The 27266-nt window shown below is 41.3% G+C and overlaps 1 protein-coding gene across 2 annotated transcripts in view; it reads right to left on the reverse strand.

Annotated features, from left to right (window-relative positions):
• Positions 1 to 861: 861 nt before the first annotated feature.
• Positions 862 to 27266, reverse strand: part of mylk4b (myosin light chain kinase family, member 4b) — a 51682-nt gene continuing 25277 nt past the window's right edge. The window contains exons 1-12 of one of the 2 annotated variants that reach the window (XM_077717893.1): positions 22506 to 23024; positions 17486 to 17564; positions 16797 to 16989; positions 16535 to 16716; positions 14321 to 14426; positions 10030 to 10123; positions 9282 to 9391; positions 9040 to 9181; positions 8530 to 8600; positions 8303 to 8431; positions 7447 to 7678; positions 862 to 910 (exon numbers count right to left, since the gene is read on the reverse strand). In XM_077717893.1, the coding sequence (XP_077574019.1) occupies positions 866 to 910; positions 7447 to 7678; positions 8303 to 8431; positions 8530 to 8600; positions 9040 to 9181; positions 9282 to 9391; positions 10030 to 10123; positions 14321 to 14426; positions 16535 to 16716; positions 16797 to 16989; positions 17486 to 17564; positions 22506 to 23024 (1902 nt within the window). In that variant the 3' untranslated portion in view covers positions 862 to 865. Of the gene's footprint in view, positions 911 to 7446; positions 7679 to 8302; positions 8432 to 8529; positions 8601 to 9039; positions 9182 to 9281; positions 9392 to 10029; positions 10124 to 14320; positions 14427 to 16492; positions 16717 to 16796; positions 16990 to 17485; positions 17565 to 22505; positions 23025 to 27266 lie in introns of those variants that run through there. The other variant, XM_077717894.1, reaches the window with a different exon arrangement.

Below are 27266 nucleotides of genomic sequence, written 5' to 3' on the forward strand. Positions count from 1 at the left end.
GATGGGTTGGGCCTTTGTATGAAATGAGTTATAGAAACCTACAGTATATTCCCCATTTCATAATTTTGCAGCTGACTGTTCATGGTGTCAATTTGATTTTAACTGCATGAAACGTGATAATCTATAAATATCATTCTATTGACTTTCCTCATGAATAATTTAAAGGTGTAAGTTAAAAAAAACGTGAGTGAGATGGGCCTGGGAGTCTTTTTGACTGGGATCATGAGTTATTTTACAAAAGTGGGAGAGGATTTATTTTGTGACTCAACCCAGGATTGGGATAAAATGGGAGGTTTTCCCCAGATGTAAAATGCAACAGCAGTGAAAATCCACTCCCTATTCATGCTCTAACAGACACATTAGTAATTCATGTTTCAGACCTAAAACATTTCACCACCAAAATCCCATTTTTTTTTCAATTTTGTCTCTTTCTTTATCTTTAAAATCATTAATTATATATACATTATATATGCTGCGGTTAGTCACCATATACACGAGAGATCCTAAATATTCCCCCTTAGTGATTATATTCATCAAGAAAGTCAATTTTATCTGTATTTTATTATTAAAATTGTAATCTCTCCTTGCCGTCAATAAACTCTATTAGAGATCATCGATTAGAAAAGATAATCTATGCTAATGTGGGTATAGTAGGCAGGAAGACAGCAATTCACAAGCCATAAATATACAGCAGTATTGGTCCAGTGATGTCAAAAGGGATGTTGGAGGCTTTTTCTAAAAAAATAAAAAAAGGAGTTGATATCTTGTTTGGTAAAAGCAAATGAGCTTAAAATAATGTTGTCATTGCAAACAAAGAAATAGTTGCCAGCCATTGGTTTGGAGAGCAGAAGATGAGCTCACCTGTCTAGCACTCTGGAGAGGGTGGTTGAGTAGAGTTAGACTTGTTTTTCTGCAATAAAAGAGGATTCACTCAGTCAGACTATTGGAAAACACAATTGGGTTGAAAAAGGTTCCTGATCCATACAGTATGGTTGTGTTTGAAATAGAATACATACGTACATTTGTACAGGGAAAACAGTTGACTGAACAAATCCGTTAAGATCAGTTCAATAAAATGATTTGTTCAAAAGAACCATTCAATAACACAAAAAAATTGAACTAGAGGAAAGTTTTGCCTCTTCCCTGGCTGCACACTGGCTCTATTTTGGCCCCTTGCCGAAAGTATCAATGATTGACAGAGACTACTAATCTATTGCTGATTCTTCTCCTGGCCCTGCTAGTTGCCACAATACCAATCCTAGTGAAAGAGAACTGCCTCCTTTCCTGTCATGTTTTCATTAATTCATTCATTTTCCAAAGTACTTATCCTCACAAGTCCTCTGCAATGGTCTTTATGTTTGTTGGGTTTATTCTGCATTACTTTTATACATATATGTGAAGTAATTCATTTCTTTGTTAAATCATTAAATCAGTCTTTCTATTGTTCGGCTCAAAGTCATAAAAAGCCACCTGGTCCACTCTCACGTGGACTTACTTATCCAAGGATTGTTTATGCTACATCTCACCCAGTATCGGGCTCTGGGGGCTGTTGATCGGGGGGCAGCAACGGAGCCAGGGTCACTGGCCAATAACAAAGATATTGTTTCTGCCACTTCCATAACACTCGTGACGCACTTCGGGCTTCTTTATGTAATTGTTATATGATTGTTAGGTCAAATGAAGGCATGATTGTTTTTATCCAAATGCCTTAAAGCCGTACGCGAAATACTGTTCGAGAGGATACTTTTGAAGACATCCTCCCTTAAGGTTCTTATCTGTGATCCAATCTATTTAATTAAATGTCAATAATTGAATAAGATGTCTGCCTGCAGTTGTTGATAATTACAAAGAAGGGAAATTATTAATGAACCTATCAATGTTTTTTTTAATCTCATCTCATTTTCTGAACCACTTTATTCTCATTAGGGTCGCGGGGAGTTCTGGAGCCTATCCCAGCTGACTCCGGGCCAGAGGCGGTGGGCACACTGAAACGGTGGGCTGCCGATCGCACGGCACAAGGAAATGGACAAACATGCACACTTACACCCATACCTAGGGGCCATTTAGAGTGTCCAATCAGCCTCCCATGCATGTTTTTGGAATGTGGGAGAAAACATGAGTACGTGGAAAAAAAACACAAAGGCCCGGGAAGGACGTGCAAACTCCACACAGATGGACATAACATGGATTTGAACCCAGCACCCCAAAGCTGTGAGGCCGACGCGCTAACCACTCGCTTCACTGTGCCGCCTCTTTGTTTTTTATGCTCATCAATATTAGCCGCTAAATTTTATTACAACTAAAGTGTATATGGGTGGTTATTAAATCAACTTAAATTTTCTGAAACGGAAAAAAATATTGAAAAAATGTGCAAAAAATGTTGACGTAAAAATACAGTCGAATTTCAAATGAGTATTTTGATGATTGTATTACAATGTAATTTTTCATTTGGTCTGATATTAAATACTCAAGTCAGCTCCCCGCTGCCGTCAGTGCCATGTGGGATGTCCCGTAAACTATGTTAATGGTAATGGATTGAGAAAGCATTGCTCGCCCACATAATGTCACTTTTCCCTTGGATTTGGAGAAAATGCAGTTAACAATTACGCCAAACGTGGACGGAAAAAAAGGATATTACATGAAATAAGTCTATAAAAACACCTTACTTGTCCTGCCAGTGCTAGGAATTCTCTAGGCGTGTCCAGACATTTGCTAGCGTTGATGCTACTCTTAACTGTGTCAACACAATTGTGTTTGCTTGAGCTATTGAGTCTTAACACAATTCTGAAGGAGAATCCAGCATGTTTCTAAATAGTGTCTGTCACACAATGGTAGTGTTTCACCTTTTCAAAATTTTCAATATGCATAGACTAGTATACCCTAGCACTGTTAATGAACCATCCATATTTGTCAGATAATATAGGAAATTCAGTTGGAGTTGAAACTAATAGGCATCATCTGGTTCCTAAGTGATTTGAAATTAATTGGTTTGTAATACACATTAATGAATATTGATCATGTAGCGAACGGTAATGGAAGACGGTGTGTCAAAGCAAGCCGATGTTGTTTCATTGAGGTTTATTAGATTAGATTTGATTAGAACTTTATTTCATCCCGTATTCAGGAAAATTATTCGTTGCAGTAGCAAGACAGACACAAGACACACAAGAAGTTGTAGACCGAGGTAAAAAAACTGGAGCCACACAAGGAGGTCCACAAGGTGGGGACCTTCTGCAGATTGAGACTGAGGTTACCGCACAGATCATCTTCCTTTCCTAGATTCTCCTAAAATGTCCTATCACCTAATAAACATCAGCGGACAGGCAGTTAGGGGGCTTCAATGCACACAAGCAGCACAGTAAGCACTGGCACCTCCTCCATCTGAACGGGGAGAGATCTCACACTCCCATAACAATGATGGAATACTTTGTCTGGAGCGTTGCCTCTTCTCCTGGCACTATCGTCCACTGCTCACAGCTGATCCCGCATGCATGACAGCGGGGTACGACTGAATGGCTCCAAAGACGTCTAGGACTAGCACAAATAAACCAAGCCACGCAACGGTTGGGGTCGAGTCACAAAGGTCGCAAAATAACAAAGGAAAAAGCACAAAGTACAAAGCAAAGTAAATGGGAAAGCATTTAGAAATATTAAAATGCAATAAAAACAGAAAAACAGGAAAAACACAAAACGAGCAAGAGCAAACGGAACTACCGCTACCAGCGGCGCCATCTTGGTTGCAGTCGCAAAAACAGATACAGACACAAGAAAAAGACATTGTAGAAGTGGATGAGACTGGACCACACACAGGAAGTCTTCCACAAGATGGGTAACTCATAAGTATGGGTGTGAGTGTGCATGGTTGTCCGGCTCCATGCGAGATCTCACCCGATGGCGTCAAAATGGTAACAAGAACGATGAGCAAAAAGGCCAGAACCACACGTGGGGACCTAGTGAATTACCTAGAGAGAGCTGCGACCACAGTAACAAAGGCTACTATCAGTAACAAAATGCACCGCCAGACTCAAATCCTGCACGACCCAGATGTGTCCCCCTGCTGAAGCCAGTACACATCCAGGCCCATCTGCGGTTTGCAAGAGAGCGTGTGGATGATCCACAAGAGGACTGGGGGAATTTGTTATGGTCAGATGAAACCAGAATATAACTTTTTTGGTAGAAACAGGTTCTCGTGTTTGGAGGAGAAAGAATACTGAATTGCATCTGAAGAACACCATACCCACTCTGAAGCATGGGGGTGGAAACATGCATTGGGGCTGTGTTTCTGCGAATGGACCAGGATGACTGATCTGTGTAAAGGAAAGAATGAATGAGGCCATATATCGGGAGATCTTGAGTGAAATTCTCCTTCCTTCAGCAAGGAGAATGAAGATGAGACGTGGCTGGGTCTTTCAGTATGGCAATGATCCAAACACACAGCCAGGGCAACAAAGGAGTGGTTTTGTAAGAAGCATTTCAAGGTCCTGGAGTGGCTTAGCCAGTCTGCAGATCTCAACCCCATAGAAAATCTATGGAGGGAGTTGAAAGTCCGTGCTGCCCAATGACAGCCCCAAACATCACTGCTCTAAAGGAGATCTGCTTGGAGGATTGGGCCAAAATTATATAAATTCTCATGAGGTGAATCGGTGAGAGATATAGCCTCTGGTCTCTCTACCCAGGTTGTCATGCTGCATATTGCTGTGACCATTCTTCTCCACAATGCGCTGCCGCTTTTGCTTGGCCACCGATGGATTTACGCAGTAGGTACGACCATGAAGCTGGCATGGAGATTGGACATCAACACACTGCATGTGCCATTCAGACGGAGACTGATGAAAACATTGATGGATAATGTAGCCATTGAATTTGGCAATCGTCTTGACAGTGTCAAGACAACAACAACAACAAAATGCCTCTTAACTCTGCGGAAGAGAACTTGGACTAAAGCTCTAATAACCAATTTATTTTTATAGATTAAATCAAGCGAAGGGAAACTATTTTTACTGAGTACCAAACTTTAAGTATTTTTTTCTGAACCGTTTTATCCTCATTAGGGTTGCGGGTGCTGCTGCAGCCTATCCCAGCTGGTTTTGGGCCAGAGGCGGGGATACCCTGTAGCAGTGGGCAGCCACCGATTACTTTTTGTATTTAAATTATATTTAGATATGAAGATGGCGCCGTAGCGCGGAAGCCAGTGACAGGAGCTCAGTCCACTCTTATTTGTTTTTTTGTGTTTTACAGCCCTTCTATCTTTTTTTTAATTACAATTTCATATTTCTTAATACATTGCTTTTTACTTTACTTTGTACTTTATACTTTTTACATTAATGTTTTTACAACTTTCTTTGTTCTGTTAGCCTGGCTTCTTTCTGCTACTTCTTTTGGAACCATTCAGCCATGCCTACACTATCAAACACATGGGTCTCGCTAATATAGTACAGCGCAGAAGGAGCTACACCTCAATGCTGCTGGAAATTCGGAGCTGGACAAAAGTGCCAGGAGAAGAAGCAACGCTTCAGACCAACCATTCCATCATGGGATAAGATTGAAGAGCTGTCGGCGCTTACCAAGTCGGAAACAGAGTCGAGGGCTTCCACTCTGCTACTGTTGTCTACAGCTCCAGACTACTGTGGAACTGTGCGGATAAGCTTGGAATAGTGACTGCATATTCTCTACCTCGGTCCCAGTCTGCAGAAGTTCCTGTGTGTGGTTCCAGTTTTATCCAACTTTACAACGTCTTATTCTTGAGTCTGTATCCGTTTATGCTACCGCAACCAAGATGGGGGTAGCTCCGTCCACTCTTGTTTGTTTTGTGTTTTTGCTGCTTTTCTGTCTTAATGATTTGATTTGGTGATTCTTAATGATCCCATTTACTTTGCTTTACTTTGTACTTTGTGCTTTTGCTTTGTTGTTCTGCGGCCTTTGCAACTGTACTGTCTGACTTGTAACTATTTTTAACTATATCTTTAATGTATCTGTATTCCCCCCTTCTTGCCACTGTCACCATGAAATTTCCCAAATACGGGATAAATAAAGTTATCCAATCCAATCCAGAAACCATTACACTCTTCATATGCCTGTCACTGTAATATTTAATCAACACACTTTGTGATAATTGTAGTTGTGTCCTTGTATTTTTGTACAGACATGTAGTATAATATGCATTAAGAATAGGGGTGATCCTACTTGACATTTTTTTTTATTATCGCGGCCATGTCTGAGCTACATTATCCGCGAAAAACGAGGGATTAGTGTACTGCTCAATGTAAGCTCTCACTCCCCTTGGGAAAGATATACAAGTACAAGACAACATTATTCATGCCTCACGCCTCTCAGCATGCAACGCGCTAAGGCGTGTGTAATGCAAACCGTGAGTTTCAATGACCTTTGACGTAATGACTTGCTATCGGAGAGTTCAAGATGGCGGCGCGCTCGGGCGCAGCGGCTCATTGCTCTCCAGTTCGTTCGTTGAAAGGCAAGACACCCAATTTCACAACTTACTACGGACTGACCTTCGATATCCCCAAGAACATCCGGAGACCTCCGGGATCTCTGAGGATATCCAACCCACCCAAAGTACACCGTAGACGGCGAAGAGAAAGGAGGCAGGGGAGCGGATGCCGGGCGGCCATTGCGGTTGGGCTACGACAACAACCACTCCGAGCCCCGCTTCCTAGTATCTTTTTGACAAACGCCCGATCCATTACCCACAATTTTTGGCGTGGATCTGCCTTCTACAGGCGAACTGAGGGAGGGTAAGTAAGAAGACAGTGAGAGGTAAGTGATACATTTTATTCTTGTTAGCATCAGTGAGGCAACAAGAGGTGATGCGATGTTTCCATCGTGGCGGACTGCTAACAAATCTGAATATGTCAGTTACGGGGTCTTGCCTGGGATGGCGGACCTGTGGAGAAGCACTATACAAATTCGTCATACGCAGCTGAGGGTATGATGACTACTAAGCCTTTTGTCAAGTCAATGATGACGACAATGCCTATGTCTGATATTATATTATTACTTGCCTCATTGCATTTAATGACACTAAACCATACAGCAGTGTGTCTCATCTAATCATCGCATGACTTTATGTTTTATATCACTATTAATCTCCAACCAAATGAGGGCCCATATCTAGTTCCTGCCATGTATTGCGTATGGATCACGATGTTAGATCAGGCTCACAATGCTCTTATACTGCATAAACAGCTAAGTCAACTAAATGCGCTGCAGTGTTGAAGAATTTCTGTCCAATCTAACAAGAGGAAACCTGTTTTTCTGGTGTTTTACAAGTTCATTCAGTTGATTGCAGTCAGGTGCTGCTTGGTTTAGCAGAAACCTCTTTGGTAAACCTGTCTGCGGAATGAGTTGAAACAAAAAACCAGGACCCACAGCAGCCCACGAGGACTGGTTTGGAAACCCCAAAACTAAGTGATTCAAATTAACTCTTACCTTTAAGTGTAACTGAAAGTGCAAACTTTGGTCTGATAGCCAGGGGTGTCTGAGAGACTCTGTAGCACTCATCCTCCAGTTTTTGCTTTTTACAAGTAAACGTGTGATGAAATCTTTGGCCTCTTCAGAAACATCAGTAAATTCCTCTTCCTCAAAGTTCCACTGACAGGCTAGAATATTGTTCAGTGTTTCATTGTCATCATCCCCAAGGAACGGAGACAGGCCACTAAGTCTAAACAGAACAGGTGAGAAAGAAAGTGTTGCATAATTAGGTAGTGCTATATATATGTTCTCGCCAGCCTGTGGCCCTTTTGGGTTTGCTCGCGCGAATCAGATGTCTTGTTTGTGTTGTCAGTCGGATTTCGTGTGTGGTCACACTTATGTTTTGCTTCCTTGTTTGCTTTTCAAAACAGGTGTTCCTTTGTTCTACAAGTTGCTGAAGACATCCTATTGTTTTGCCTGGGGCTGATATCATGCACTTGTTCTCGTGCCCCTGACTGGAGGAACGGTTTAGTAATTGCCAAGACTAGCTGGCCATAGGAAACAACTCCATATTTTAAAGCCTCTTATAAACTGAAACATGCCCACTGACATTCAAATTAACGCCCACTTTTGACTGCTGCAAAGAAGACAAGTGGCGGTCAGATATCAAAACGTGTGCTTCTCCCAATAAAGCCTTGGCTGACGTGCATGAAACACCCCGAGTCTAAGTATGTCTCGGATGTCTTTTTCTGTCTTTCAAACCCCCCAGAACAGAACACGAGCGTGTGGTGTTGTAGGAAGAAGGTCAAGAGACCATGCTAACAGTAGTTGTTGGCGAGGAATTTCAAAAGAAAAGTCAAGCAGTTAAACTCACAACATGTAAGTGATGACGCCAAGACTCCACATGTCTGTAGGGAATGAAACAAACTCATAATTGATGACTTCAGGGGCCAAAAATTCAGGTGTTCCAAAGTTGACCTTCAACTTCTCTCGAGGTTTATATCTGTGGGATAAACATATTTAACCTTAGATAAAAAGTTATGTGTGTACGTGTATTGGGGTGGGAAAGTGGGGATCATTTCACTCAAATAAGACTTTTACCTCCTGGCCAGACCAAAATCTATTATTTTTATCTTGTTTGTGGCCCTGCTGACACAAAGAATGTTTTCTGGCTGTAAAATAATTCAACAGGAAATAAGAGACTTACTATATGGTGTCAATCATGAATATTATATCATGCCTGAGCACAATCTTAGTATCTGATTGATGGTTAGACTGTTTAAGATCAACCATATTTTTCAATGATGATGCAATAATTTAGAAATATTGCACATGGTATCACGTAGCATACTGATCACTCTCACCAAACCTTATAAAGTCCTTTCATGGTTTATAACAGGCGGCTCAGTGGATGAGTAGTTAGCGTGTCGGCCTCAGTTCTGGGGCCCAGGGTTTAAATCTGGGTCACGTTCATTAATAGTATGGTATTCACCGAGACACTAAATAAAGTAGCACACTAGTAATACTAAAATGAAAATTTGTGTCAGTGTTTGACAGAACCAATACAATGGGAGATATTTTTTAAATGAGGAATGAATCATTTCAAATTACCTTAAGGTCCAGGTGTAATATGTACATTCTGTGCATATATTGCAGTCCCTCACTAATCTGGCGAATAAACAGCACAGTGTCAAACTCGGTCAAGTTGCAGTTTTCATCAATGATGCGGTCAAACAATTCACCCCCTTCAACACTATGGCAGAGATGCAAAACAATCATACATACATACATTTTACCATGTGTAGAACAAGAAATAATTAATTTTACACATTCTTAAATGCTCTGCAGCTTACTATTCCATGACAAGAATGATGTCATGACGGGACTCAAAGGCTGCATACAGTTGGATGAGGTTGCAGTGGTTGAGCTGGTTCATCACTTGGATCTCATTCCTCACCACATCCTGGCAGACCAAAAACAAAGTACACACATAAACTAGTAAATATTGTAATAATGTTGGTATTTCAGTCACTCTCAAGATTTCTAAGGTATTTTGTAGTTGCAAAGAAAAGATATACCGTTTTTCTTTTTTGTTCTTTCTTATTATTTAATAGCCCATGCGTTTAAATACACAATAAACATTAAAATGATGCACTCTTAAAATCTCTCATACAAATATTTCAAATGTGTTTTCAATTGATTTTCAATCAGCCTACCATGCATGTCTTTGGAATGTGGGAGGAACCGGAGTACCCAGAGGAAACCCACGCCGGCCCGGGGAGAACATGCAAACTCCACACAGGTGGACGTGACCTTGATTTGAACCCAACACCCCAGAGGTGAGGCCAATGCGCGAACCACTCGCCCCACTGTGCCGCCCGTAAAAATTAAATTATAAAACCGAATTTAAAACTACATTTGTTGAGTTTATTTGCAATAACTGCCCTAAAGTCTCAAAACATTACTAAATCTATTGGGAAATCTCTTAATCTACCACATTTGTCATGCAATGTATGGCAAATGTGTTCAACATTACAGCTTTTGTACAATTGGACGCAAAAAAAATTTCAATGAATGGTTAAAATATACTGTGTACAGTACCTTTTCTTTTTGGCTTCTTGCCTTAATGATTTTTGCTGCCAATGTTAGGCCAGATGACTTCTCTATACATTTGTGGACTTGGCCAAACCGTCCCCTGATGAAAGAAGACCATTTAATAGGGGCTCATTGGATGTTACTTGAATGACCAAGACACTTTCCTCCTAATTCCAAGAAAGATTTTGAAGTTGTCTTTTCAAAGGTGATTGTATTCCTCCAAGTACTAAAACAGACCCCAGTATAGTACACATTGAGCACATTTTTTCATTCTTAATTAATAAGTTACAAGCAGCTTGTTTAGAACCGTTGTTGCGCTATAAAAAAAATCTCTTTTGTAAAATGGGTTAGATAAGAAAGGAAAATTTCAGAAAATTACACGCATAGCACAACAAACGTGTAAACAATTATGTGCAGGTATACAGAAGCAGGAATATGCCTTTTAGGACACAGTGAGGAAAACTGATGGTCAATTTCAAAAGAAAGGATGACGAATTTTAACTATTTTGTCAGGAGTGGCTCGTTTGCCCCTCCTGGCATGAGGGCATTTTCAGTTTCAGCTGTGTTCAATTACCTGATTATGTTTTCCTGGGTTATTTAAGGACTATGGTTTGTGTTCGTAGTTGTCGGATCGACTCTTTGGATCATGCGGACGTCACTTGCTGACGTCACTTCCGCCACGCCACACCACGCCACGCCGAGGCGTAACCTTCGGCGCTTTGTGGGATATTATGTTTCTTTTCAGTTAGATTTGGTTGATTCAAGCCCCTTTTGTTTTATAAGTTTCTGTTGAGTTATTAAACAAAGCCTACAAATGAGAATGAACGGCCTCCTTCCCTCCGGCATCACCGCACATGGGTAACGTTTCCCCCGGTTGCGCCAAGCTACATGGCGCGACCGTAACAGATCGATCCGACCAAATGGACCCAGCGGGACGCCACCCACGCTCGCGCCGACGCGCTCGTTGACGCCAGCCATCCTCCTTCAAGCCACCCGACCACATGGAATTAATGAGAAGCCCTTCAAGCTCACATGAGGAGTTTAATATGTGGGGGAGGCACGTTTTGCACGTATTTGCAGCACAGGAATCTCGGCTAAGAGAAAATTCTGATCCTCAACCCACTCCTACGACCTCCCCCGCCCAGCCCGTCGCACTGGGCTGCCTGAACAGTTAAGTCAATATGCCCAGGTGCCGACAACCACAGTTAATCGCCCATGTTATTTGATGTGAAGAACCAGCTGATCTTTTTCCACAATGGAGGGACTCTGGTTATTCTGAAGATGAGGACGGTGGTGAGCAAATTGATTTCTTTGCTGGAGTTTCTGATTCAGGCAGTGATTTTTTTTACCAATTCGGGCCCTGATACGCTCCACCGGAGGAGGATGAGCCCTACCTTTTTTCCGATTATTCCAACCCGGATTACCCCGACACCGGCATCTGCATGGTCGGCGGGCCGCCTACAGTAGGCCACTGCGTGGGAGCCGGGGTGGAGGCTCAGGGAGGAGCTTTCGACCGCAGGCCGTCTTGTCAGGAAGGGGAGGCACAGCAGCAAGAGTTTTTACCTTGTCGTTTGGCCTTCTACAATGGACCACCACGAGGTGGCCTCCTCCTCCTTGACGCCCGGAGGAGGCGTCAAGCGCCACACCGTAGGGCGAAGCGGACGGAGGGCCTGGACATTCAAACCCCTGACCAAGTTCCTCGGCGGACCTCGCCCGTCCAAGCTCCTCGCCCGTCCAAGCTCCTCGCCCGACCTCGCCGTCCAAGCTCTTCGACCGACCTCGCCGTTCTAAGCTCCTTGGCTGACCTCGCCATTCCAAGCACCCCAAGTTCCCGTGCCGAGGCCACGCAAAGTACTCCCATTGACACTGGGCCCGCCAGTCGCACCCGTGCCGAAGCCACGAACCAGGCTTCCGGTGCCGCCCGGCCTTCCTAACACCGTTCTGCCTAGCACCGTTCTGCCTAGCACCGTTCTGCCTAGCACCGTTCTGCCTAGCACCGTTCTGCCTAGCACCGTTCTGCCAAGCACCATTCTGCCAAGCACCGTTCTGCCAAGCAACGTTCTGCCAAGCAACGTTCTGCCAAGCAACGTTCTGCCAAGCAACGTTCTGCCAAGCACCGTTCTGCCAAGCACCGTTCTGCCAAGCACCGTTCTGCCAAGCACCGTTCTGCCAAGCACCGTTCTGCCAAGCACCGTTCTGCCAGGCACCGTTCTGCCAGGCACCGGTCTGCCAAGCACCGTTCTGCCAAGCACCGTTCTGCCAAGCACCGTTCTGACAAGCACCGTTCTGACAAGCACCGTTCTGGTCAGTACTGTTCTGGTCAGTACTGTTCTGGTCAGCACCTGCCCGCCCAGCGCCTACCCGCCCAGCGCCTACCCGCTCAGCGCCTACCCGCTCAGCGCCTACCCGCTCAGCGCCTGCCCGCCCAGCGCCTGCCCGCCCAGAAAGAGCGGCAATGTTCAGACGCCCTTGGATGATGGGGCCAGCGCCGGCAAGAGCGGCAATGCTCCGGGACGAGGGAGTTGGCGTCCCTCCGCGCAACCAGGGGAAGGTGCCCGACCGTTTCTGGCGTCTCCTAAGGGCAAGGACCTTGGCCAATACTATAAGGACCAGCGCGGACGCCTGCCGGACCGGGCACGATCACTCTCTGCCACCGGCCGGCGCATATGCCCGCCAGACAGGTGTCTAAGATCCGTCCCTTAAAGGGGAGGTACTGTCAGGAGTGGAATTACTTTATTATGTTTTTATGGGTTATTTAAGGACTATGGTTTGTGTTCGTCGTTGTCGGATCGACTCTTCGGATCATGCGGACGTCGCTTCCACCACGCCACGCCGAGACGTAACCTTCGGCGCTTTGTGGGATATCATGTTTCTTTTCAGATAGATTTGGTTGTTTTAAACGTTTTTGTTGAGTTATTAAACAAACCCTACAAATGAAAACGAACGGCCTCCTTCCCTCTGGCGTCACCGCACATGGGTAACGTTTCCCCCGGTCACGCCAGGCTACATGGCGCAACCGTAACATATTCAAGCAATGTTTGGGTGATATTTTTGTTAAAAACAATGTAAACCAAAGTGAAATATGATGAAAATTAAAGCTCACAAAATAGCGGTGCTGTTGTATAGTTCATGCAATTAACTTCAAGCGGAAATGACGAGGCAGAAGCACTGCAGTGTCCACTGGAGAAGGTATGGATTTTTCAAATCTCCAGATTGTAATGATTAAAACTACCACAAGAGAGCAGCAAGTTGACATATTTCTGGTAAGGCATACTCGTTGATAATCCTTGCAAATGCTTAAAGCTTGAGCTCACACACTTAGAGAAGGTAAAGAAGTTCAATCAGTCGCCCGTTACTATTCGACAGACGTTTCTGGCCACCATAAAAAAATTCTACTTTCTACGATGCACGGTTTGGATAAACGTAGCATGAGAATGTAAACATAAAACATCCACCATCCGTTAATCATGCTTTATCTATTCTATAAAATCCTTAAAAAGCGTGATTCATGCAAGGCTGTGTGTGTGTGTGTGTGTGTGTGCGTGTGCACCTGGAAACTCGCTGGTGGAAATTCTCCCAAAAATGACATTTGTAAATGACGTGGAAAGGCGTCTTAATTTACGACCATTCAGTCGCGCGGTGCGTTTGGGCACATCATGTAAAAACAACGATTCATAGATCTATTCTGCTTTCAGCTTTAACAAATAAAAGATTGAGTTTACACACTAAGAGAAGATTAAGAAATGTGTCTATTAGGATCCGACAGCCGTTTCTGGCCACCATAAAAAATGTCAACTCTTTACGATGCACGGTTTGGACAAACAGCAAGAGAATCTTAACATACACAAACACACACACACACAAACACACTCGCACACAAACACACACACAAACACACTCACTCACACACACACACATATCCATCCATAAATCACGGTTAGTGTTATAGATCAAGGTTTTTGAACCGACAAAATCGTTTTTTTCCCGATAAACTGGAAAGTGCTCATTAAAACAAAATAATAACAATTTATGCTATATAATATTGTATTTGTGTTGGAAATTTGAAAAAAGTTATTTTGTATTAAATCTCCATTTTGAAAGGGAGAATTGAGCACTGGTCTGTAACGTTACTGAATGACCAAGACTCCCCAAAGCACACAGGGACAATCAAAAACCATGGCTCACAAGGCATGGATCCATCCAGTCTCCGTTTGAGCAATGGACTAAAGAGGTACTATTTATTTAATATGAAATAAAACTAAAAGCATTATTAATTTTAAAACATAGCATATCTTACCCTCCTAGAACTTCATCTCTGTTGATGGAGTAGTAGGCAGTTATTTGATGAGGTTTGGGAGTCACTATGCGATGGTCAAAGGGTGCTGATGGAGGAGGACTGGAGTCTAAGGAAGAAAAAAAATCATGCTGCTGATTTATAATCAAGCATGGATTCATGACAATTTTATTCATCATATATTTTCTTTTAACTGTTGTCAGTGATATAAAGTAAAATTACACTGTAGCTATTACCCCAAATGATTTTTCACATTAGTCCAAGCTAATAATAAAGGGTTATACAAGATAAACTTAAGAATATGTGGCTACTAATGTAATTGAATTTCAGAATAAGTTTTGGTAAAGACTACCACTAATGTCATGGAGGGGTGTTCTTTATTCTTGCACAAGGAAACCAAGGCTTTACTCATTTTCAGTAAAAGGCTACAATTATATCACCCGTAAGTAGAACTGTACTACTTTGAGCTGGAATGTGGAGCGTTTAAGTTTGTTGGTGAAATACAGTTCCACCCAAACCACTTTCAGGTATAATTTTGGTCAAACAATTGTCAGATTGAAAAGCTCTAAAGTCCCAGTCCTGGTACTCTGAAAACTCTAAGAATTCACATTCATCAAGGCATCCTCCAATATGTTAATGTCAGTACCTGTGTGTACTCCTAAAATAGCACAATTTTCCTTTGCCAGTATATGTAACAATTCTGTCCATCTATGGATTAATTGTTAGGTTTCTTTCTATTAGCTTTGATGGTTTACTGAATTGTCCTACTGGGATAAACTTTGCACTGGCTATTACAAAAATCTATTGTGATTATATATTGATTTTATGCTTCTGTTACAAATGAGGATATATTCCAAGTTCTGGTGCATCAACTGTTGCACACTATTTTGGCGACAATAACTTGCATGTTCAAAGAAATCAAAGTTGTGGGTAAAGATGTTTCAATCTCAATATACTACGTAATCTTCAGTTTTACTTTGTTCGATCCTTAGTATGTTTGAACATGAAAACGGGAAAAGAATTGACCTTGATTTGCTAGTGTTGGAATGACACTTTATTTTATATCATGCTTCAAAAAATGTAGTGGATCACCACCTCCACCCATGAGTGCTGGGCCTAAATTGACCATAATCTTCCGTTTTGTAGTGATGCGTGTTGCATTGGAGTGCATCCACTCTAGCCTAAAAGAGTCTTTCAGTCCAGCACGCCCTGGCACCCTGTGCCTCTTATTGCTAAGCTTTTGTTCCTTTTGCATGCTTCTTAAGCGTGTAAGGCAGGGGAGGGAAACCTAGGTATTCCACAAGGGCCGCAGTGGCTGTGTGTTTTAATTCCAGCCCATAAAGAGGACACCTTTTCACCAAATGGGTGTTCTACAAGTGTAATCAGTGGATTGCAGTCAGGTGCCTCTTGTTTTTTACAGAAATCTCTTTGGTCAAACTGTCTGGGCTGGATCGGTTGGAACAAAAACTTGCACCTACAGCGGCCCTCAAAGACCGGTTTGTCAACCCCTGATGTCAGGTGTGGACAGGGGTATTGCATCATCTCACTGTATGAGCATGAGCGATATGTAAAAGTGAATGTCTCAATTCTGTTGCTGTGAATATGACATTCAAACTTTTAAAATCAAAAGGGTCAAGCCCTTGGATGCTGCAAAAAATACAAAAAGGAGGTAGAGGAAAAAAACTAGCCTACTGTAGACCAGACATGAAAATGATGTTAGTTTTGTAGATAATATGTAAACTGTTGACTCCCCCGCTACTCATCCATTTAACTCTGCTTAAGCAGAACAGCCGAGTGGGGGTAAGCATGTTGATTTTGTAATTAAATATGTACGCAACCAGATACCTAGAGACATATCTCATAACCACGTTGATTTATGAAAGAAAATAATTGTGTTTTGGTGTGTATTTACGTACATTTTAAAAAATATAAAATATTTCTAAAATTATATTGTCATTTTTGGCAGGGCTCCATCCTACACTTTGTAGGGCACTGTCATCTGGGGTTCCTCCAGAGCTCATCTTTAGGTCTCTCCAATACCCTCGCCATACATTGTGAATGGGCTTGTCAAGAGTACGCTGTGTAATATTTGCACAATTGTGTAAAGACTAAATTTGTACCAAAGTTAAGTGTTATAATACTGTATCTAGGAAGAAAAATGATATCAAGCCTCACCAATGAAGAATTCCTTTTCAGATAAGTTGTTGTTTGCCTCACCCCTATGTGTGCTCACAGCACCAGAGTCGTTAAGCTGGCGTTTTTCCGGCTCCAACAAAACACCATCATCATTTTTTTTCTTAGCATGTTCCACTCGACTCTTTTTAGGATCATCCTTCACTGGTTCCTCTTCTGTGACATGACGTTTGCTATAGGCGGCCACATCACCGACTTCATCAGAGCTACAATGACATCCCAAAATGCAATATGTATTTTGGTGAGAACGATGTGATGATTGAGAAAAAAAATCTTATACGATTACCTTTCTGTAGTCTTCTTGTTTTCAGAAGAAATATTTACTTCCAAGTCATTTTTCTGCTCCTCCTTGTTTTCATTGTCACCTCTCTTCTTTGGGTTGAAATCTGAAGATTGTATTTCTATTTTTACCTCTTTCTCAGGATCAGAGTCTTCAAAGGCATCCTCGATCTGCTTGGCTGAACCATTCAGAATCGATGCTGAAAAAATCAAGAGGTTTCTCATATTCTGTGTCCACTACTTTAATATTTTTTTGGTTTATTTTCTCTATCTTTGGGCAGCATTGAGCCTCATGAAGGTGAAAACAAGATTTTGGTATGTCATTTATGAAACTGTGTAAGAAATTTGAAGAATTGAATGTTACTGTTAATAACTTAAATATTCAGTCATTCATTTCCTGAGCCGCTTATCGTCAAAGGATCGCGGAAGGAGCTGGAGTTTATCCCAACCAACTAAGGCACCAGGTGTGGGACACTCTGAATCGCTGACCAGCCAGTTGCAGAGCACAATGAGACAGAGAATAATTTACGCTCACACTCATACCTCGAGGCACTTTCGAGTGTTCAACCAATCTGCCATGCATGTTTATGGTATATGGGAGGAAGTACCTGGAAAAAATCCACACAAGCCAAAGGAGAACATGCAAACACCACAGTGTGAAGACAGTCCTGTCTTATATCTAAAAAGTTAACCTACCTGAAGATTCCAAGGTCTGCTTCTTCTTAATGTTGGAACTCTTCAGGCTCTGTTTTCCTTTATCCTTATCATCCTTACCCTTTTGGAAAGAAAAACAACGATTATACATGAGACGTTTAAAACAAATGTTTTCGATCAAGTAGTTCAGATTTCTCAGATGAACAACACAAAAGTTCTTTGCTCTCCAGGGTTTCTCCAGTTTGGTGTTTTGTTTTGTCAGTCTTATCGATATTTATGAACATGTGCGAGGCAAACATTTTCTACAGTCGCCAGGATTTAATTACTCTTGGTAGGAGATGCGATATATCCATCACAACAGATTCCCCGAGGACATCTCGAGACCACTAGGATCTCTGTGGATAGTTTGCCAACTCAGAGTATGACAGAGGCGGCGAAGGGAAAGACAGCAAAAGTGGGGATGCCGGGTGGGCCTGGCTGCTAAGCTAAGGAAACAACCGCACACAGCACCGCTTCCGAGTATGTTCTTTACCATCAGATCCATCACCCACAAAATGGACGATTCAACTTGCAACCAACAGCTTTGTCAGGAACTGTGTGACATGCTGAAGTGTTTAAATTACACCCGATTAACGCATGTTGGGAATGTGCAACTAGTTTGGATTGGATGTATATCAATATTCGAATATTGATGTCTTGATGTGTATAGGACTAGTTTTGACTGGATGTACATCGGTATTAAATTATTGATGCCTTTATACACATAACTTGAAACAGAGATTTTCTTCATATCAGCAAAGCTGCATTGAGGAAGCAACCACGAATCATTATTGTAATTATTTTTCCCTGTGTTTAAAGGTATGCTGGTTGTTGTAGAGGCCGGTTGAGTTTGTGGTTTGCAATATACACTGTTAAGCGTGTGAGAAAGAAGATAATGTTTAGTAATGTTTATTTACTTTGAAGTATGAGCGTGAATATGCGAGTCCAGGGTCATGCACATGTATGTAACATTCAGTACGCTACCTTCGGCCGCCATTACCCTGTCGAGTGTCCATGACGGCCATAGCAAGGAATTTATGTTATTGATATTTCATTGTTTACCCTTTTGAATAGTTGAGAAGGTATTCTCGAAGTTGTAAATGAAAAAGATAAGACAAGTTATGACCGTATATTGAACGGGTGTAATTGTACATTATGTTTTGGGTTCTATATTTTGTCCATGATTATTTAATATTTCCAAATCGTCTGTTAGCTTCTTTTCATTGCTTTTCCCCCTCGTTGCACTGCTTCCAGATGAGTGTTTTCATATTGAAGCATTTAACCAATCACATTTCAGCCAGAAATCATCCACAAGCCCTTCACAATCAAATCTGTGGGCTCTGCTGCATTAAACAAGCGTCGATAAGACTTGCTTTAACCAATCAGATTTCGAGTTGGCAACACCACAACGCCTTGTCGCAAACATAGGGATACGTCATTGCCTTCTCTCTGGTTTAGGAATCGCATTCCCCAACTTTGATGGGCTGGTAATAGAGTAGAAGGGCCAAAGCTACCAAACTGTATCTGGAGTGAGCTGCATAAGCAAATATATTGTTGTGTTGATTTAAAGCCATTTTCAAGACAAACTTTTCAAGAGAAAAAAGCTGGACATCTTTAAGAAAGGTCGGACAACTCTAAAGAAGCAAATCTGTCACAACTGGCAACAAACATTTTCAGCACTAAATCAAATAAAAACGTATGCCAGAAATACAACAGGACAGGCTCGACTTTCAGCAATAGCTTTGATGGTGGTAGAAAAGAAGGAAGAAAGAAAGGAGGATGTATATTGTGTAAAAACAAAAGGGGGGGTTTGGAGCTTCCTCTGCGTGTACTTACTAAATGACTGGTGCTGCTACAGTAGGATCATTTACACTCACTGTTCCCCTGATTTAGAGCTCTTGGCAGTTCGAATCAGGCCCTTCTATCTACCTAGGGAGCTGACGATAGTCATTGTAATGGCTGTTTACATCCCACCAGATGCTAACATTAGCACAACACTTGGCCTCCTGCTAGCAACTGTAAACAAACAGCAGCTTGACCACACCGATGGAGTGGTTATTGTTGCCGACGACTTCAACAAAGCATGTTTAAAGACTTTTCTGCCTAGGTTTATCCAATACATGAAGAGTCACACTAGAGGAGATAAAACTCTAGACCATGTTTATTTTAACATCAACATGCTTATAGAGCCAGATTCCTCCCTAACCTTGCTGGCTCCGACCATCTCTGCCTGTCCTTACCCCCTCATACGCCCTATTTCGTAGGATAACAAGGCCAGAAATAAAGATAATAAAAAATGGCCTAAAGACGCCCTTTCTCAGCTGCAGGACTGTTTTTCCCGCACCATTTGGGAACTTTTTGAACACCACAACCTCCAGGACTACACGGACACTGTACTTACCTACACTAAAAACTGTACGGACCCTTTCACTGTAAATAAACGTATCCGGGTTTTTCCTAACCAAAAACCCTGGATGACCAGTGAGACACAGGCACTCATATAATGCCGTAAAATTGCCTTCAGGTCCAGAAACAAGTTACAATACAGCGCTGCCAGAGCAGACCGGAAGAGAGTGGTGTTTGGTGAACAATCGTACACTAAACACCACAAAAACTAAAGAAATAATCCTGGACTCCCGCAACCGCAGCACAGATCTGGCCGCACTCCTCATAAATAGAGTATGCGTAATCAGGGTCCAGTCCTTCAAATTCCTGGGGGTCCACGTCATGGACAAGCTCTCCTGGTCTACCAACACCATGGCATACCTGTCAACTTGTACGTTTTATACGTATTTTATACGTGGTTTTTTTACCATTCCAAATCATGTAGGCCGTACACCAACTTTTGTACGGGGAAAAAAAATGGAAAAAAAATTGCCAATATTTATGAAAACCAATCTCAACAAGACCGTTTTGGCTAAAATCCAGATAATCTCGTAGGCTGGTAGCCAACGACGCTACTGTCATCGATCGTTACTATTGTCACGGTATACCAGCAAAAATTATCCTCAATCGTATGTATTTTTGGGGGGGGTTCGTACGGCAATATCGATGAAGGATGACATGTGCATGTGTAGATATACATAGAGTAAATATCGTGGAAGCAAGCATGGAGGAGCCACCTAGTAATAAACGAAGAACTCAAGGATCGGGTTGACACCAGAAAGAATGGGAGTTACTTCAAGGTGAATATGCTGGCTGGATTAAAGCATCGTTAAGAGGCACTCAATTATCATTTTGTGTCCCTTGCAATTTGTTGTTTGAAATAACAACACTTTTGAAAAGGCTGATCACACCCGGTCCACTTTGGGGAAAATGATATACTTCACAGAGCGCCCTATGAGTCAATATGGGCCGCGTTGTGTTTGTACGGTTAATTATCGCTCAATATGGGGAATTGCAATCATTAATAAGGGGAGCAACTGGCTGAGGTTGACAGGTATGTCATGGCAGTGGTGAAGAGTGCCCAGAAACGACTCAATTTCTTAAAGGGTACTTAGGTGGAACATCTTGGACACTAAGCTTCTGGTAACCTTCTGTAGAGCCACTGTGGAGAGCATCCGAGCATACTGCATTACAGTGTGATGCCCTGTAAGCATGGCAACAGACAGAAAATACATGTAGTTAGTGATCAACACGGCCCGGAAGATCATCGGCTGCTCTCTGCCCTCATTGGATGAAATTGCCAGCCCTCGCTACCTCAGCAGTTTCAGGAACATTGTTAGGACCCATACCACTCTGGTCACAACCTGTTCCAGCTGCTGCCCTCTGGCAGATGCTACAGGGCTCACAAAACACGGACAAATAGATTTAGGGGCAGTTTTTATCCCACAGCCGTCAGGACTCTGAACTTGCGTTAGCACTACACACAATCCCATCTGTGCAATCACGTCATGGTGTGCAATAACAATGTGCAATATTTTAGAATTATCCTTTTTTTTCACTGGGAAAACTCTGTGGAGTCGCACCTCCAATTTTGTTATACGCCACTGTGTATGATGACAATAAAGGCTTTTGATTTGATTTGATTTTGATTTGATTCCCAGACGTCATTAGAAGATGGTCTTTATTGGAAAAAAAGGGAATTCGATGAGCCCTCAGTAAGTTGCCTTGGTCACATAGTATCATTGGATGGAAGAATAGATATGTATCCTGCTAGTATGCGCGGTATGGAATAGAACCCACCAACAGGAAGAAGATGCATCAGTTCCTGGGGTTTGAAAACTTTTACCACATTTTTTTCTTGTAATTTTAGCACTATTGCAGAAAAGGACTATAAGATGTGAAGTCCAATCTATTAAATTCAGTAAAGTGCCTCCCCAGCTAATAAGCCTGACTTTAATCATTTACACCTACAAGACAAGTGGGGAAACTACTTAACATTGCAAACTATGTGAGAATAAGGGTCAGGGACTATGCAAACTAAAAATAGACTTTCAAGTGCAAGCTGTTCAGAACACATGGTAAACTTTGAAAACCATTTTGGTCACTTTCTTTCAAGCCATTGGAAAGGCAACAATAACTCAAATAATCTTTTATTACAACTGAGGTGTGCAGAAGAGCATCTCTTAATCCACAGCGTGACAAAAACCTTAAGGAAATTGACTACAGCAGCAGAAGACCATATCAGGTGACACTTATGTCGAATCAGACCAGTCTGACCATTATCTCCTGGCCCCTGGTATCAAAAGGAAAATTTTAGCCACAGAACTGTTGTTCACAGCTTTTTCTTTCTTTTCTTTTTGCACCATTCTCTGTGAATCCTAGAGGTGTTTGTGAGTGAGAATTCCAGTATATCAGCAGTTTCTAAAATACTTACACCAGTCCATCTGGCACTAACAGAAATGCAAGATTTAAAATTGTTTAAATAACATTTCTTCCCCATTGTGTTGCTCGACTGGAACAGCAGCACACTGCCTTGACCATCTCTACATGCCTAACTGATGTTCTCCAATTCTGGAATGACCAATTGTACGGTTAATGCACCATAGTCACAGATTAGGCGAAAAGGATCAAAACTCACCTTGCGTTTGGATTGAGTCCCAGGCTTTTTAAAATGCAACTTCTTAAGCCTGGAGGTTTTCAACAACTCGACAATAAAGCTGATAGCCTGCTGGGTGCCCTCCACCAGTTTTTCCACTGCCTCCAACTTGCGGCCCTGAGTCTCCATCATCTCACATACCCTCTCCACCACTCCCCAGAACTCCCTAGATGCAACTTCTGGGCCATTTTTATCTCCAGAGTTAATATCAGTGGAAACGTTCTTGCTAAAAAACAAAAAACCTTGATCCATCTTTCTCACATTATGGGACAAACTATCCAATCGGGTCAGAACTGTGCGTTGCATGTTGAGCAAACACTCCATCTGAAAAAATAAGGAGTCCATGTGGCTTTTGATACTGTGTAGAGAAGCATCATCAGAAGAAGTAACTTGGCACGCGTCTAAACCATTGAGTGATGTCTTCCTTCCATCAGATTTTGGACCGTGAAGAGGCCTGGGATCATACATTTTGGCTAAAGAATTGACCAAGCTGGAGTTCATGATTAGTTTACTGTTTACCGTTTATCAGCATGAAAACAAAATTCATTCAATAACAAATTCCTGTCAGTCATTCAAGCAAAATACAATCAAAAAAATAAGATAAAAAATGAAAAATTAATGAACAAATCTTAGCATAAAGTGGAAGATGAAAAATGAGCTCTCCCTAACTTCTACAAGTCTGAGCTACTTTTGAAAAACAGCAAATGGCAAGTCTCCGAGTCAGTCCCCTGTGAACGAATGGGTGTCACTAATAATAGCCCAGGGTTTGAGTGCGCTGTCGGGGCTGATAGGCTCTCATGGGGAATTGCTGGAGTGGATAGCTATCAGACATCTGAGATAACTCAAACCAATTCAATAAAGGGCCAAGGGGGTGCAGCTTTTCCTCCCTACTGAAACAATGCAGACAGTTAGGCCAATGAGGTCTGCTCACCTGAGTTTTGAACAGATTGGTGAAAAGATGTCGTCTTGATGGGTTGGAAAACATGGCATCCACTTGACCCTTACTGGGATCATTTTGACACCTTTGCCTTAAAGTCTTTTGCTAGGTGTTAGAAAGTCTAGCATCCAGAATTGACACAAAACTTGGGCTGTAGTAAAACAAATAAATCGATTTTAAACCAACCAAAATTTTCATCGCAGTGTGAAAATCTATTTACTCCATGATTAAATCTTGTGAACAGAAACAAATAGCAGAAAGAAAATAAGTCGTAAACTAAATGCTTCCTATCTATCATAGACATTCTCAACAAGTTATATGTGACTGATTATTGGCACAAATTTTGAATCGCTGTTTTCTGTTTCAATAAAGAATGTTAACATAAAAACTTGGACAACATGAAAGAAAGTTACAAACTTCAGCTATTCATTTTGCCTGCTATAAAATTTGATAATCTAATAGTGTTAATAGTTATTTTATTGTCTATCTGTCGTTTAGGCTGTCCGTAAGGCTCTTTAACAAAAGAAATAACTGACTGAATGTTAAGACCAACCATATGTTAACATGTGGCGGTCCGTGCATTTTCTCATATATATATATATATATATATATATATATATATATATATATATATATATATATATATATATATATATATATATATATATATATATATATATATATATATATATATATATATATATATATATATATATATATATATATATATATATATATATATATATATATATATATATATATATATATATATATATATATATATATATATATATATATATATATATATATATATATATATATATATATATATATATATGTATATATAAATATATGTTTATTTATATATGGGTATATGCAAATGCATATATATTTGAAGGGCCTGACCGCCAGTCACTGATATATATATATATATATATATATATATATATATATATATATATATATATATATATATATATATATATATATATATATATATATATATATATATATATATATATATATATATATATATATATATATATATATATATATATATATATATATATATATATATATATATATATATATATATATATATATATATATATATATATATATCAGTGACTGGCGGTCAGGCCCTTCAAATATATATGCATTTGCATATACCCATATATAAATAAACATATATTTATATATATATATATATATATATATATATATACATATATATATATATATATATATATATATATATATATATATATATATATATATATATATATATATATATATATATATATATATATATATATATATATATATATACATACACATAGATGTACATGTATATATACGGAAGGTCTTCACACCGCCATTTGTTTTGTTAAAGAGCCTGACAGCTGATTGGAAGAAGGATCTATGGAAGCGCTCCATCCTGCAATGAGGGTGCAGCAGTCTATTGCTGAAAGAGCTTTGGAGGGACCCCAGAGACTCATGCAGAGGGTGGGGGATGCTGTCCATGATGGACATCATCCTGGTCAGCATCCTCCGCTCTCCCACTTCCTCCACAGAGTCCAAAAGAAAGCCCAGAACAGAGTTCACCAGCTTATTTAGCCTGTTCCTGTCCCTCCGTGCTCCCGCATCCCCAACAGACCACTGCATAAAACACTGTAGATGCCACCACAGTGTCCTAAAAAGCAGTGTCCTGCTCACTCCAAAGGACGGTAGTCTCCTCACTAGGTAGAGGTGCCTCTCGCCCCTTCTATACAGGGCATTTATGTTTGTGGACCAGTCTAGTTTGTTGTTGAGATGAACACCCAGGTACTTAAAATCCATCTGTACCCTGGATGTACAACATCTGTACCCTGGATGTTCACCTGAGTGGCCTGTTGAGAATTCCTCCGAAAATCAATGACCATTTCCTTTGTCTTACTGGTGTTCATGGAGAGGTGGTTTTGCCTGCACCAGTCAACAAAGGCTTTGATGACTCATAAAGAGAATGAAGGTTCATTGGACGCCTATGACAGTTAATGGCAACATCCAGTGTGTTAAATGAGTGCTCTTATTGATATTAGATCTTTAGATATTAAAGTCATGAATATAATTTTGAGAGCTGGTTTCAACAGTACTTAGATATTAAACTCTTTCATGAATATAATTTTGAGAACTGTTTTCAACAGTAAACTCTGTCACCATTCGGCTGGCGACCAAAAGACCGGCGACCAACGGGGACCAAACGTCCGGTGAGAAGAGAGCACAAGAGAGAGAAAGCGCAAGAGAGAGAGAGAGTGCGAGAGAGAGTGCGAGAGAGAGAGAGCGAGAGAGAGAGAGCGAGAGAGAGAGAGAGAGAGAGGGCGAGAGATAGGGCGAGAGAAAGGGCGAGAGAGAGAGAGGGCGAGAGAGAGAGAGGGCGAGAGAGAGAGGGCGAGAGAGAGAGGGTGTGTGAGAGAGAGAGAGAGAGAGAGAGAGAGAGAGAGAGAGAGAGAGAGAGAGAGAGCGATAGAGAGAGTGAGAGAGGGAGAGAGAGAGATAAAGCCAGAGAGTGAGGGCGAGAGAGGATGTTCGATAAAGGGAGTGTGAGAGAGGGAATGCGAGAGTGGGAGTGCCAGAGTGAGAGAGAGAGAGTGTGAGAGAGGGAGGAGTGAGAGAGAGAGAGTGCGAGAGAGGGACGAGTGAGAGAATGTGGTAAACTTGATTACAGTGGACTTGTTTTACATTGCACAGTAACAGATACGTGGGTTGAGTGGTGCTCGAAGACAACATTTAGATGTCACAGCTCGTGACAGGCAAAATCCTCCCCACAGTCTGACTCTTAAGAGGAAACAAAAGTTCCCTTTATTAACTTTTTCCATAATTATACATATTTATATTGTTCTGTATTTTTTTAACCAGCAAGCAGCAGGATTATAGCAAAAGTGTTTTATTTTAAAGGTTGCATGTTTAACTGATCGAAGCAGCACAAAACAGTCTTAAAATGCACATCACAGGCACAGTAATGTTTATGAAAATTTGATTTTTTTAACTTTAAGATATAAATCTTGGTGGGAGAACAGCTGATACATTTTCTCACCTTTGTGCTGTTGGTTGTTGCAGACCTGCAGTCAGTCTAACTTGAAAACCAACTGTAAGTCTTCGGCCATCTTGATGCAACAACACATTTTGTTTAATACAGCACATCCTAATCTAAAGCTCACGTGTGCGGAGAAAATGTGTCCCTGTTAATGCAGGTAACAAGGTCAGAGTTCATCCATTTCTTTTACCTTCGTGTCTGGCAGTCGGATCCTCCCCTTCTTTTTGATGGAAAATAATTTCAACAGCCGCCGCCATAGGAAAGTGGCCAACAGGCACATATTCCCTAGTATCCATAGATCTTTATCCCTTAGGAAGTTCTCCATTATAGGATGCTTCCTTTTCCTGACCTTGTCTTCCTACTTAGACTGTAAGACTCTCGATTGTCTGGCGTGAGCCTCAAGTGGCAGCCGACAATTGATTGACATGGGGATAGAAAGCAGGCGTCGATGAGGAACTACAGTTACTGGACTTTAACTGAGCATAAATTCCAAGGGTCTTGCTCACAACAGACTTGAAAACGTACACAGGGTCTGCTTAAAGGTACCCACCCACCTATCTACCCATTCACCCTCAAGCCAGCTTCCTTGCTACCTCCCTCTACTGAGCCTAAAAGGAGAACGCGCTGTCTGTCAGACGGAAATGGGACAGGTGGTGTCAAGTTCAGGGTGTTAGTGTGAATCAGATGCCTGCTATCTTTTAACTACAGACACAGCACTTTATATTTGCCTGCA

Source organism: Stigmatopora nigra, chromosome 5, assembly GCF_051989575.1.
Source record: "Stigmatopora nigra isolate UIUO_SnigA chromosome 5, RoL_Snig_1.1, whole genome shotgun sequence".
NCBI classification, from domain to species: domain Eukaryota; kingdom Metazoa; phylum Chordata; class Actinopteri; order Syngnathiformes; family Syngnathidae; genus Stigmatopora; species Stigmatopora nigra.